At 43.8% G+C, this 14,763-nt stretch overlaps 1 protein-coding gene across 3 annotated transcripts; it reads right to left on the bottom strand.

The window, feature by feature from the left end:
- Positions 1–1,855: 1,855 nt before the first annotated feature.
- LOC119308833 lies at positions 1,856–5,903 on the bottom strand. Of its 3 annotated transcripts, none has more exons than XR_005150321.1 (6): positions 4,632–5,903; positions 4,015–4,082; positions 3,850–3,936; positions 3,362–3,441; positions 2,300–2,404; positions 1,856–2,128 (listed from the first exon to the last, which is right to left on the bottom strand). XR_005150321.1 is itself a non-coding variant. In XM_037584994.1 (6 exons), the coding sequence occupies exons 1-5, from the start codon at positions 4,673–4,675 to the stop codon at positions 2,340–2,342; spliced, it is 339 nt and encodes a 112-aa protein (XP_037440891.1). In that variant the 5' UTR covers positions 4,676–5,896; the 3' UTR covers positions 1,856–2,128; positions 2,300–2,339. The 3 variants fall into 3 exon arrangements, 1 of the variants encoding a protein (XP_037440891.1); XR_005150320.1 differs by having other exon boundaries at positions 2,256–2,404; positions 3,367–3,441; positions 4,632–5,899; XM_037584994.1 differs by having other exon boundaries at positions 3,367–3,441; positions 4,632–5,896.
- Between the last annotated feature and the right edge of the window lie 8,860 nt (positions 5,904–14,763).

The raw sequence follows: 14,763 nt of genomic DNA, 5'->3' as shown, positions 1-14,763 counted from the left end.
AAATACTTGTGTTGAAGTTGGCAAGTCCCGTAGCATGCACGTATGGTAAAAGTTGTGTGACAAATTTGTTGCATGAGGTGCTCTTTTGATTGTCTTCCTTATTAGTGGCAGTCAGGGACGAGCGATGGTCTTTCCTACCAATCTATCCCTCTAGGGGCATGAGTAGTAGTACTTTGCTTCGAGGGCTAAGTAGACTTTTGCAATAAGTATATGAGTTCTTTATGACTAATGTGAGTCCATGGATATACGCACAGTCACCCTTTCACTTTGCTAGCCTCTATTATACTGCGCAACTTTCGTCGGTATCATGCACCCATTATTTACCTTCCTCAAAATAGCCACCATACCTACCTATTATGGCATTTCCATAGCCATTCCGAGATATATTGCCATGCAACTTTCCACCGTTCCGTTATTATGACACGCTCCATCATTGTCATACTGCTCTTTGCATGATCATGTAGTTGACATTGTATTTGTGGCAAGGCCACCCTCATAATTTTCATACATGTCACTCTTGATTCATTGCATATCCCGGTACACCGCTGGAGGCATTCATATAGAGTCATATTTTGTTCTAAGTGTTGAGTTGTAATGCTCGAGTTGTAAATTAATAAAAGTGTGATGATCTCCATTATTAGAGCATTGTCCCAAGTGAGGAAAGGATGATGAAGACTATGATTCCCCCATAAGTCGGGATGAGACTTCGGACTTAAATAAATAAAAAAGAGGCCAAAGAGCCCACCAAATAAAAAAAAAAGAAAGGCCAAATAAAAAAAGAGAAAGGCCAAATAAAAAAATGAGAGAAAAGAGAGAAGGGACAATGCTACTCTCTCTTTTCCACACTTGTGCTTCAAAATAGCACCATGATCTTCATGATAGAGAGTCTTTTGTGTTGTCACTTTCATATACTAGTGGGAATTTTTCATTATAGAACTTGGCTTGTATATTCCAATGATGGGCTTCCTCAAAATGCCCTAGGTCTTCGTGAGCAAGCGAGTTGGATGCACACCCACTTAGTTTCTTTTGTTGAGCTTTCATACATTTATAGCTCTAGTGCATCCATTGCATGGCAATCCCTACTCACTGACATTGATATCTATTGATGGGCATCTCCATAGCCCGTTGATACGCCTAGTTAATGTGAGACTATCTTCTCCCTTTTTATTTTCACTACCACCACCATATACCACCATAGTGCTATGTCCATGGCTTGCGCTCATGTATTGCGTAAGAGTTGAAAAAGCTGAAGCGCGTTAAAAAGTATGAACCAATTGCTCGGCTCGTCATCGGGGTTGTGCATGATGGGAGTATTTTGTGTAATGAAAATGAAGCATGGCCTAAGTATATGATTTTATAGGGATAAGCTTTCTTTGGCTATGCTATTTTGATAGGATATGATTATTTGTTAGAATGCTTCGAAGTATTACTATTTTTATGTTTTACTAGTTAACCCGTTGCGCCAAATGGCGCAGAGACCCGCTGAAGACATGCTATCGATGAAAATAGTTTCATGTTGCAAGGACCTTTTGCTAAATCATGCTATTTTTTAAAACATGTTTATTACGTTGTGAAATAATAGTATGGAAAAAGGGAAATTGCATAATATGAATATGTTCAGTTTGAAAATATGCCCACTATGATGAGAGAGTAAAGTTGGCATGGTTGTATTTTTTTGGCAATGGGTTTGTAAAAAGAAAATATTTGTGTGACATAAATAGGTTACTATAGGCTTGAGCAATCACATAGGACATGAGTTGTAACTATTTTTATAAAAAAGAATAGACTTGTCCTTCAAATATATACTTGAGAAGGTAAACATAGGTGACACAATAAAAAAGAAGTTAAACATAGGTGACACAATAAAGCCTGGTTTGATGAACTCTATCACACACTTTGTGATGTTTGATGAATAAAGCTACCCTTCAAAAAAAGTGACAATAAAATGTACTGAATACATGATGAACATTTCTTAGAAATAGTGGTCAATTACATCATATAATTTGGTTTTGTACAAAAAAAGTTTCCTCTTTTGTGTATATATCCTAAACACCACCCCTTGCGATGAACTCTTTGTCTTTGTCCACAAATTTGGTTATTCGCCATACAGCATGTCAGTTGCAGTCTCCTGAAGCATAGGAACAACACAACTTAAAACAATCTGGTCAAACATACACTAAGAATATACTCATGGGCATTATCGACAGATTAAACCAAAGTTATAGTGCAGCAGGTTCTATGTAAAGTCAAGTTACCATATGGTTTTTATGAACCAATGGAGAAAAGCCGAAACACTGACCCAAGAATTAACTTGAGAAGGCCGTTCTTCAAGCTGACTCCTAGCAGAAGATGATGCATCTAAGTGAAGCTGCCTGGAGATTTCTTATATGTCCCTTGCTCTCTACTGCAACAGATAGTTGGAATGGCATATAAGATAAGTGTGAGGTAATGACAGAAGCTCACTCTCAAAAGGCACATTCAATATGTGTATGTAATGATATAGATGCGTTATTAATTAAGTAACCTTAATAAGTTGTTGCATATTTCTTCTAAGGACAACTGTTTACATATTTCTTCTATATCCATTGCTCTCTGATGTAACGATTAGAATGGCAAACAAAGTAGTTCTTAGGCATTGATATTACCGACTTACTTGTTTGCAGGCGTATACTGAAATCGAGAGCATAAAGGTAATATGCTATAGCATATATCTGTACTGTACGTAACAAAAGAGTAGTCTCTTTCCTTTTTTCAACATAACAGTCTACTTATCTGATGCACTTGGGCTAACACGAACATAAGAAAACACCAATGACTAATCATTTGGAAGGCAGCATGGCTGAGTCCTACACATGGCTAGTCAAGCCCTCTTGCCAAGCTAGAAAGTTTCTTACAAATGCGGAAATATCCACAAAATTGCATCTCTCCTGTTCTACTCAAATAATATTTTGTATATATCAGAGGTTTCAAAAGCTAGGTACCAGTTAACTCCTATTGTGTCTGTTTGTATATATACCATTGGTCTGTTTTATTCTAGAGCCTTACTAACCAAATAAAGATCAAAACTTTGAAGACCATAGAATTTACTTCAAAGTTTTGATCTTTATAGTTCTGAATAGTTGCCTAGAATTCATAAACTTTAGTATGAGACTGTAATCAAGAATAATGAATGTAGGTGATCTGATATCTTGTTCGAACAATAAAATAAATAAGGACATACAGGTAATGGATTTGACCAACAAAACCAAATACTTCTAGATCTGTACGAACTTCTAAAGAATTGATCAAATCTTAAAAGTTAGAAAGGCTAAGCAGATAGAGTAATGATATGTTACAGGAATAAGAAAGCATGTCCGCTGACCATACATAGTAGCTGATTAGCGATGATGCACTCAATGCGAACCGGTGTTTCCATGCCTATCAGGATAAAGGTATTCTTTTCTGCAAGGATAAACATGGAAGTGGAGTGATCAAGCACACCGAAAAGAGTTTTCATGACTTAAAAATAATAAACAGAACATGGAAATAAGTGCTTTGAAACATAGAATTTTGGAGCTGCACAAAAGATGCAGCTGAAGAGGACACCCCTAAATGAAAACATCAAGCTAAAAAATTAAGCTAGCAAACCAGTCTGACCTATTAGATATGCCACATGGATAGTAGCACCTACATATTGAAGCAACAAAATTGACAAAAAAATCCCCATATATGAACATCACAATCTGTGGCAATAACTAAACACAAATTAAACCTAAAAGAAGAAGTCAAATGATAAATCTTCTACAACATTAACACATGGGTGATAACATCAAGAAAACAATGATTGTGTTCACACGAGAGAAATATCACCTTGTTCTTCGTCACCGAATTCTTCTGCTGGATTATTCCTCCTCTTATTTCTCAGATCGTCCGACATCGAATCCGAAGATGGAGCGCCTAACAGAGCAGAGCAGGGAAAATCTTTAGGTCTAGTAAAACATTAGCCAAGCGAGTACACAATTTCTTGTCCATTACCTTGAGGAATATGAGATCCAAAAATAATACACTGCGATAAGGTGACCATTATGACAATGTCCAGGGACCTGCAAGCACCATTGAGTACAATCACAGAAAAAAAATCAAAAATACATTACAGAACAACAGGACATCATCACAATAATACCTTTAATCTAAGAGAATAAATGAATATTACTGAAGAAATAATGGAAGGAGAACATAGCTATAAAGCTTTTATTAATCGATGAGTAGCCTGGTTCACTTCCCAAATATAAATATGCAGAAACTGAGGGAGATGGACACCGATCAATTTGACATGCTGCACTTTGTGCCAAACTAAGAGACACAACCAGCCAATGTATTTTTAGCTCCACTACACCAATCTAATTGTTAGCTGATCAAGCAGAAAGAATAGACAATATAAACCATGCCAACATCAGCATCAGCACACAAGCGCACAGCCCATGGTATATGCAGACACCTAAACCAGAGACAAAAGTAGGCCTAGCGCTAGAAAACACACACACCAAAATTATACCAAGCAAACAAAAGCACATACCATCACTTGCAGAGGCAGTAGCATACGCAAAACTCATAAGAAACGCAAAGAAAGAAGCTAAGGAGTAGTGTATTACCAGAAGAAAGAAGTACAGCCAGGACGCCTCTTGTACTGGCCCATGGCTGTGGTCGCCAAGCGCGCGCGCAGGGAAGCTCGTCCCACTTGCAGGCGCTCATGTAGACCTCGGGGAGCTCGAGCACCTTGCGGAGCGTTACCTGCACCTCGCAGCGGAGCCGGTTGCGGACGCGGTAGGCATAGTGCTTGTCGGGGATAGCGAGGTACTCGGGGCTCAAGTCGCGCGGGAATACCCGGCACGCGATGGCCTCGCAGAGCAGCGTCGCGCGGTCGTACGACAAGCGCAACGACGGCCACCACTTGGCGGCGAACACGATCTTGGCCGTGCCGCCCGCGTGCAGGTGCTCCTGGTCCGACTTGAGCAGCCCGGCGAAGAGGTCAGCGACGCCGTTGTAGAGGTTGCGGAAGGCCTCGTCAGAGTCGTAGCGCCCGAGCACGGCCTGCGCGTGCTCCGCCTCCTTCTCGCGCCGGGCCTTGGCGGCCTCAGCCGCGGCGGCGGCAAGGCCGCCGACGCAGCGCCGCTTGCCGCTCTTGACCCCGCCGCCGCCGCGGCAACGTCGTCCCAGTCCTTGCGCTCATCACGGGGGCCGTGGAGGAAACAATAGAGGATCTCGGGGAGGTCCTTGAGGCAGCCGAACCTGGCAAAACCAACGAGGTTGGCGGCGAGCGTGCGCGGGTGGATGGCGTGCATCTAGAGAGCGGTGATGTAGAAGCCCTCCCTCTCCCCTTTACTCTCTCTTTCTCTCCCTCTCATCTTCTTCCTTATCTCTCCCTCTCATCCTCTCTCTCCCGCAGATCTAATCGAGCGCCGCCGCCGCCGTCACCCTTTGCCTGCAGGTCGCCATGGCCGCCAGGGAAGCTCGCCTCCATGCCCGCACCTCGGTCCCGCGGGATCCGAGATGAGGAGGTTTGGGCGCGATTGACACGGGAGGATCACGAGCGTGGAGGCGGCTAGGTCGATGGAGATGCGGGAAGTGGGCTCGCGAGATATTTTGCCAGTCCATCTCCTCTCTCCAACCGCAGACGGAGGTGAGGCACGCAGGACGCGCACACGATGCATCGGTCAGCCTGGGGTCCACGCGAACATGCCCCAGCCAACCCGGCGCAGTCCGCACAACCAACCAACATGACGCAGTCCGTGCAGCTGACGAGTGGGACCAGCAGCAGGACCGGCCCACCTGTCATCGCAATAGAAGAGACGCTGGTGCATAAGCCAGGTAAACATGCACCGGCCGAGCAGCTAGTTCTACCGACGAGCGGGGCCAGCAGCAGTACAGATCCACCCGTCATCGGTCCAGCGTAGGTGCGGGCGCAAAAACCAGGTATATATATGTGTCGGCCGAGCAGCGCATAACCCGCGCAGCGCCCACGACGCGGCCTTCACGCGCACGCGGCGCGGCAGGAGAGGCTGCCCCGCGCACCGAAGAAACCGGCACCCAGCTAATCAAACCGAGCGCGAGCCCCACAAGTCATCCCCCGCCCAGGATCTACCGCAGGTCAAAACGCAGAGGTCAATTCCCAGCTAAGATCAAACGGACAGGAACGAGAAAATGACTGTGTTGACCAGGATCGAACGGCTATCGAAGGAAGAAATCGGGGGAACGCCCTGGGAGCGAGTTGACTAGCCACTTTTTTGTTTTAAATAAGCTTTTATCTTGAATCATTTGGATCTGAATAATCATGCCACAATAAAAAATTACATTGAGAATTATGCTAGGTAGCATTCCACATCAAAAATTCTGTTTTTATCATGTACTTACTCGAGGACGAGCAGAAATTAAGCTTGGGGATGCTTGATACGTCTCCAACGTATGTATAATTTTTGATTGTTCCATGCTATTATATTACCTGTTTTGGATGTTTATGGGCTTTACTTTACACTTCTATATCATTTTTGGGACTAACCTACTAACCGGAGGCCCAACCCGTATTGCTATATTTTCTGCCTATTTCAGTGTTTCGAAGAAAAGGAATACCAAACGGAGTTCAAATGGAATGAAACCTTCGGGAGCGATCTTTTTGGAACATACGTGATCCAGAGGACTTGGAGTTCAAGTCAAGAAGCAATCGAGGAAGCCACGAGGGTGGAGGGCGCGCCCCCTATCTCGTGGGCCCCTTGGGCGTCCACCGACCTACTTCTTCCTCCTATATATACCCACGTACCCCGAGAACATCAAAGGAGACCACGAAAAACTATTTCCACCACCGTATCCTTCTGTATCCGTGAAATCCCGTCTTGGAGCCTTCGCCAGCGCTCCGCCGGAGGGGGAATCAACCACGGAGGGCTTCTACATCAACACCATAGCCTCCTCGATGAGTTGTGAGTAGTTTACCACAGACCTTCGGGTCCATAGTTATTAGATAGATGGCTTCTTCTCTCTCTTTGAATCTCAATACCATGTTCTCCTTGATCTTCTTTGAGATATATTCGATGTAACTCTTTTTACGGTGTGTTTATCGAGATCTGATGAATTGTTGGTTTATGATCAAGTTTATCTATGAGAAATATTTGAATCTTCTCTGAATTCTTTTATGTGTGATTAAGTTATCTTTGCATGTCTCTTTGAATTATCAGTTTGGTTTGGCCTACTAGATTGATCTTTCTTGCAATGGGAGAAGTTCTTAGCTTTGGGTTCAATCTTGCGGTGTCCTTTCCCAGTGACAGCAGGGGCAGCAAGGCACGTATTGTATTGTTGCCATCGAGGATAAAAAGATGGGGTTTTGTCATATTGCATGAGTTTATCCCTCTACATCATGTCATCTTTCATAATGTGTTACTCTGTTCTTTATGAACTTAATACTCTAGATGCATGCTTGATAGCGGTCGATGTGTGGAGTAATAGTAGTTGATGCAGGCAGGAGTCGGTCTACTTTTCACGGATGTGATGCCTATATACATGATCATGCCTAGATAATCTCATAATTATTCGCTTTTCTATCAATTGCTCGACAGTAATTTGTTCACCCACCGTAATACTTATGCTATCTTGACAGAAGCCACTAGTGAAACCTATGGCCCCTGGGTCTATCTTTTATCTTATAAGCTTTTAATCTACTTTATTTGCATCTTTACTTTTCCAATCTATATTATAAAATACCAAAAATATATTTATCTTATCATATTATATCTATCCGATCTCACTTTCGCAAGTGACCGTGAAGGGATTTATTGCGTTGGTTCCGAGTTCTTGTTTGTTTGTGTAGGTGCGTGGGACTTTTGAGGAGCCTCGTACTGGATTGATACCTTGGTTCCCAAAAACTAAGGGAAATACTTACGCTACTATTGCGGCATCACCCTTTCCTCTTCAAGGAAAACCAACGCAAGCTCAAGACGTAGCACTAGCACATTTAAATCTAATCCACTTCCTATGCGTAGGGATTTTGTGAGAACATAATTTATAGGAACAAGAATCAACTAGCATAGGAAGGCAAAACAAGTATAACTTCGAAAGTTTAAGCACATAGGGAGGAAACTTGGTATTATTGCAACTCCTACAAGCATAAATTACTCCCTCATAATAATTTACAGTGGCATCATGAATGAATTCAACAATATAACAATCACATAAAGCATTCTTTTCATGATCTACAAGCATAGAAATTTTTCTACTCTCCATAAGCAAAATTCTTCTCATTCGGAATAGTGGGATCACTAATTCCTAAAGTTGACTGTGACAGTATGGTTTTTGCCCTCCTTTCTTTGCCTGGTTTCAGTTGAGTTGGTTTTGAATTTGGAGATTTTGAATCACTTCATTTGGACTTAACCTCTTGGGTACCCCTTGACTTTCACCCAAATGCTCCCTCTCCTCCTCAAAACCATCATTTCACCTCTGGATCATCTCAAAATATTGCTTGGAATATTTTTCTAAAATGAAAAATATTTATTTTGCCCTCCAAAACCCTAGCTAGCCCTTTGTGCTCCAAAGCAACCCTAATTTTTCTTGCCCCAAAAATTCTGAGAAAAATTCCAATTATTCTTTGAACCCTAAGGCACCTTCCTGAGCAAAAATATTTCATCACTCTTTGTAATATTTTGGCTATAGAAAATAAATTCATTTCTGGACAGAAATGGTAGTTTCTACAGCAACTACCATTTTACTAGCTCCATTGTAGTTGGTTTTTCTTGTACCTATTTACCTTAGTATGTATAAGCAAGCCTCCAAAGCTCAGCCCTTAACTCCAAGTGGTTTGACCACAGTAAATCTCCAAAGTTACTGTCCAGAAACTTGCTAGCAGTACCAATCCATTTCTACTACACCTGGATCCAAGCTCGGCCGTGGTAACACTTCAAATGACCAAGGACTACACGCCAGACATCAAGTTAGCGCTTAGGGTGGCCTGATGTCACGGTTCACGCGGTGACCATGTTCGTCCAGGCATGCTGGCATGCAAAACACGCGCTCTGCGTGCCGCCTAGCGCTCTGTTGAGCGCGTGCTCGCTGCCCAGCCTGCCCGAGCATGCCAAGCCTCGCCACCATCCCCGTCTCCACTCCCTTAACTGCCCCCTGGCACTCGCCGATGCCGGAGCTCGCCGCAGCAGGCACGGGCACGGTCCGACCAACGACACAGTGCGACACGTCTTCTTCCCCCTCGCTCCTGTGCTTGTCCGCGCCCGCCAATAGTTCCCGCGTGACCTCCGTCGTCATCCCCCTCTCTCACTGGCGCCGTTCGTCGCCGGGCACCATGGACAGGTGTCCTCCGGCGGAGCCCGAACCCCTCTCGCCGCCTGCCTATAAATGCCGCCACCCCAGCCCTCCTTGAGCACCCGCAGCTACTCCCACACCCTCCACGAGCCAGTAGAAGCCGCAGCCCGGCCGGGCAGGCCGCGGGCTGCCGTCCCGAAGCCCGAGCTCGTCGGCGATCCCCTCCGAATCGTCCCCGCAGCTCTGACCCCTCCCAGGCTAGGGTGACCCTTCCAGGGCCTCCACCACTCTTCGGTGAGGCCGTTCCCCCCTATTGGAGCCCCTGGAGCCGCCCCGAGCTGCCGTCGTCTTCGTCTCCGGCGACCTCTGCCCTCTGCCTCCGCTGGAGAGGCCGTTTCCGACGCTGTCCGGTCACCTCTAGCCATGCTACGGGTACGGGCAGGTGTGCAATCTTCTTCTCCTTCGACCCCCCCCTCTCGTTTGACCCCAAGAACCCTCATCGCCGGCGTGTGCTCCGACGAAGCTCGCCTCCCTCTGTTTCCCTCTCCCCCTCCTTCTGGCCTGGCTAGCGGGGCCCGCTAGTCAGCCACTCAGTACGCGCGTGAAGTGGTACGAGTGGTGGCGCCCTGGGATTTTACGCCTTCGATGTCAGCCCCCCTCAGTCTGTTTTATTTTTTATTTCAAATTCATTTAAATCCAGGAAACTTCAAACAGCCATAACTTTTTATCTATAAGTGCAAATGCATTGATTCTTTTTGCATTGTGTTCTTTGTCTAAAAATCTAACAGCACCCAAAATATGGGATTTTTCCTTGCTGTCTAAATTTTCTGGTAATTTTCAGAAGGTTTCTTGATGTTTTCTTTTTGTGGTTTTATTTATTTTCAGAAGAGCAGGCTTGTCTTGAGGATCACCAGGAGGTTTGTGAACCTCATCAGCACTAAGGCAAGCCACAACAACATTTTCATAGTGCCACTTCAATATTTGTGATTTTCCTACATGAACTTATGAATATTCATGCATTTAAATTATTATTATGATAATTATATTCTGTTAGATGCTTGTCATGTTAAATATGCCTGATTTATAGAAAGTTTGAAATGAATCTTGCTGATAAGCTAACAAGAACTTAGATATGAGTAATGGTAAAATGATATGGTCATGGAGGTTAATAATTAGTTTAATTATTATTCTTGCATGATGAAAAATGATGAGATTGCTAGAAATGGTTCTGGTTTAAGTGAGGTTTGATTTTAACCGGAGAAGTATTACGAGATGATGATGGCTCCGTGGGAGCGTAGTTGACTTAGTTATTTTCATGGTTATGTGATGCATATGTTGGTGATGCATGGCATGGCATTATGACACCGGTTATTTTCACCCTAAGTTGAACCTGTTAAGTAACTCAACTTGAATATGTTGTTGACCGGGTCATGGTGCCGCTGAAACGAGTGTTTCCCAGTGCAACCACATTTGCCGTTATGGGACGGCCTTAATGTGTTTCATTGTCGTGCCTCTGGTCAGTGCCTCCATCTAGGGAAGGTTATGGGCGTGTTGTACCCTAGCCCGGTAAGCAGGCATAACCTTGTGAGCCCGTTGTTAAGTTAAGTTTTGGTACCGGTTCCCAGAGTGAATCGTGGCCACAATGGTGGTCGAGGTATCTTGAGGTAGACACGGGGCCACCCAGGACTAGCCCAATGGGGATTGAGTCGGAGTAGCCGGGAGAGTGTCATGACAATTAAGTGGTTTCGTCAGAATGTCGTTGGTCCACCCGAATGGGAGTGTGAGGCCATGGGTTCTGTAGTGTGGGTCCAGTGCGCTACCTCTGCAGAGTGTATTAATCTAACAATAGCCGAGTCCACGGTTACGGACACGCTCGAAAGTAGGGTACACCATGGGTCAACACTTAATAAATTTGCACACTAAGTTTGCACTAAGAATGGCAGTAAGGCCATCGTGTTGAGTTGGGCCATGTATTGGTCGGGTTGTGATTGCCGTAAGGATCACGGGCCATGTATTGGCCGGGTTGCGATCGCCGTAAGGATCACATGCCATGTATTGGTCGGGTTGTGATCGCCGTAAGGATCACGGGCCATGTATTGGTCGGGTTGTGATCGCCGTAAGGATCATGGGCCATGTATTGGTCGGGTTGTGATCGCCGTAAGGATCACGGGCCATGTATTGGTCGGGTTGTGATCGCCGTAAGGATCACGAGTTTGTTTTTGAGATCATCATGTTTGTGGTCTGGAAATGATCACGTTCAGTAAGCCAGTCCATGGGACGAGTAACACTTGAGCATAGTCACAACATGTTGGATATGTGGTTGCATTGTTATTAAATGGTTAAATATCATGATATTGTTTGTCATTATGTTTATGCTTGTTGTGAGCTTGCAAGTACATTCAATGTACTGACCTGCCATGTCATGCCAGATTTCAGGAAAGTCCCGTTGGAAAGGAGTGCTGTCCGAGTCTAGATCGTGTCCACATCGGTGTCCCTGTGCTATGGAGTCCTGCTACGACGTTGTTCCGCTGCCGTGTAGTTGTCATGATCGAGGCCCCTTTATGTTCACTAAATAATGTACATATTGTTCAGCCGCACCGCGTGTGCCGCTTGGCCTCGCTAACTATTGTAATATGAACTATGCTCTGCTAGCATAAATAAAGCGGTTGTTTTTCTGTACCAAGTTGTTGTGTGTTTCCAGAAGACAAGGTCTCTGGGCTGGCAATGCAAGGTAAATCGGTCGCTCTGAGCCGGGGTGCCACATTGACACTCTTCCAAATCCACTTTAGATGATAGTATTATTCATACTCCAAAAGATATAAGTGAAGTTCATGGATAATTCTACAATTAATATAGACTAACTGATATCCAAGCTCAAAATATATAAGTGAAGCACACGAAGCATTCTATAAAACCATAATCAAATGATTTATGTGAAGCACAAAGAGCAATTCTATAAGATCATACTTAAAAGATTTAAGTGAAGCACATGAAGTATTTTATAAATAAATGAAGGGCTATCTCATACTAGCATGGTTCTTAAAGAAAAATAAAAACACAAAGGACACAAATCATGTGAACAAAACAAAAACTGAGGTATACCGACATTTGTTGAAGAAGAAAGATGGGATGCCAACCGGGGCATCCCCATGCTTAGATACTTGAGTATACTTTTGAATATTTACTTGGGGTGCCTTGGGCATCCCCAATCCTGAACTCTTTCCTCTCTTTATTCTTCTCACATTGGTAACTCCTCGTTCTTCGAACACTTCATCCACAAAAACTTAACAAAAACTTTGTGAGATCCGTTAGTATAATAAAGCAAACTACCACTTTAAGATACTGTAATGAACTCATTATTTATTTATGTTGGTGTTAAACCTACTATATTCCAACTTATCTATGGTTCATACCCCCCGATACTAGCCATAGATTCATCAAAATAAGCAAACAACACGCGAAAAACAGAATCTTTCAAAAACGGGACAGTCTATAGTAATCTGGAAGTTTAGTAAACTTCTGTAACTCCAACAATTATGAAATAAATATGAAAATTTGAAAAATTTGTACAGAAGTAATGTGAAAAAAGTTTCAGACCCATTTGACCTTCTAGTAAAAAAAGTAAAATCACACGCTACAGCCAAAGTTTCTGTTTTTGTTCTGCACATAGTAAACAAGCAATCTAGTCATCCTAAAACCAAAGCTTGGCACATTATTTTTATAATACAATGGATATACACAAGGGGATAATTATTTAAAGAGAAACTTCCATGAAAAATTCTACATTGTTTCCGTCAGCATGAATACAAGTGCTCAAGGTCGACCCTCACTTCTTCAATGCATAACTTTCCAATCACTTCTCTTTTTGAAAAACTTTTTTTTAGGCATGAGAGGCAAGTAATTTTTTTGTATCTTCATTCTTTAATTTTTTTGTATGTATCACCCACAACTAAATAGAAACAAAAAGGAAAAACAAAATCTACTTAGTGAAGAAAGCAAACAAGCACACACGAGAATATCAACCCCATGCTATTGCTCCCCGGCAACGGCGCCAGAAAAGAGCTTGATAATCCCCAAGTGCAGGGAATCATCATAGCAATTTCCAAAGGTGGAAGTGATAAGTATGGAGTGTAGAACCCACAAGGGGCTAAAGGTAAGATCAATACTCTCTCAAGTCCTATCTTCCACTGATACGACTCTACGTACACCGAACGTTTTCTTCCAACTAGATACGAGAAATAAAACTACGTTATGGGTATGAAGAGGATAACTTTGAATGATATCGGAGAGCTAAAATATAAAAGTAGGTGCTGTTATCATAAAGTTAGAATATATTACTAGATATTATAAATAGCGAGTGTGGAATAATGATGGATCGGTGTGCAGAATTATCCTAGGCAATTGTTAATGAGACCGGTAGTCGTCATTGCAATTTCATATGAGGGAGAGGCATAAGCTAACATACTTTCTCTTCTTGGATCATATGCACTTATGATTGGAACTCTAGCAAGCATCCTCAACTACTAAAGATCATTAAGGTAAAACCCAACCATAGCATTAAAGCATCAAGTCCCCTTTATCCCATACGCCAAGACCCCCTTACTCAGGTTTATGCTTCTGTCACTCAAGCAACCCACTATAAGTGAATCATGAACGTATTGCAACACCCTACAGTGGGAATCCCTCACGCTTCCGCGACACGGAGGGCACAATAGGACAACACCAAAATAAAACATACAACTCGTACCAATCTAGATCATCAATCAACCCAAAGACAAAGATATCTACTCAAAACATCATAGGATGGCAACACATCATTGGATCATAATATGTGGCATAAAGAACCATGTTCAAGTAGGGATTACAGCGGGGTGCGGGAGAGTGGACCGTGTAAAAGAGATGAGGATGGTGATGATGATGGTGATGTTGATGAAGACGATCACCGTGGTGATGATTCCCCTCCCGATGACACTCTGACGCCACCAAGATAGAGGAGGAGAGGTCCTCCCCCCTTCTGCTTCCTCCTCCATGGCCTCCCCCCTGGATGGGGAGAGGTTCTCCCTCTGGTCCTTGGCCTTCATGGCGATGATGGCCCCTCCGGGATCCTCCTACATGGCCTCCGGTGATGATGGCCCCATCCGGCAGGGTGCCAGAGAGGGCCTAGATTGATTTCTCGTGGCTACAAAGGCTTGCGGCGGCGGAACTTTAGATCTAGGTTATTTCCCAAAGGTTTGTGTATTTATAGGAGAGGTTGGTGTTGATTTCAAGTCAGGGGGGTCTCCGGGCTGTCCACGAGGCAGGGGGTGTGCCCCCACCCTCGTGGGCAGCCCGGGACTCTTCTGGCCCAACTCTTGCACTCTAGGGGCTTCTTTTGGTCCATACAAATTCATCAAAAAATTGCACATCAATTGGACTCTGTTTGGTATTCCTTTTCTATAAAACTCAATAACAAGGAGAAAACAGAAACTGGCACTGGGCTCTAGGTTAATA

Source organism: Triticum dicoccoides, chromosome 5B, assembly GCF_002162155.2.
Source record: "Triticum dicoccoides isolate Atlit2015 ecotype Zavitan chromosome 5B, WEW_v2.0, whole genome shotgun sequence".
Lineage (NCBI taxonomy): Eukaryota > Viridiplantae > Streptophyta > Magnoliopsida > Poales > Poaceae > Triticum > Triticum dicoccoides.
This window is presented reverse-complemented; position numbering and strand designations above follow the sequence as displayed.

Coding starts and splice junctions, on each gene's coding strand:
- LOC119308833 (XM_037584994.1), bottom strand. CDS start 4,675: ATGGGCCAGTACAAGAGGCGTCCTGGCTGTACTTCTTTCTTCTG. Junction 4,083..4,631: donor GGCTGTACTTCTTTCTTCTG/GTAATACACTAC, acceptor TGGTGCTTGCAG/GTCCCTGGACATTGTCATAA. Junction 2,405..3,366: donor CATCGCTAATCAGCTACTAT/GTATGGTCAGCG, acceptor TATCTGTTGCAG/TAGAGAGCAAGGGACATATA.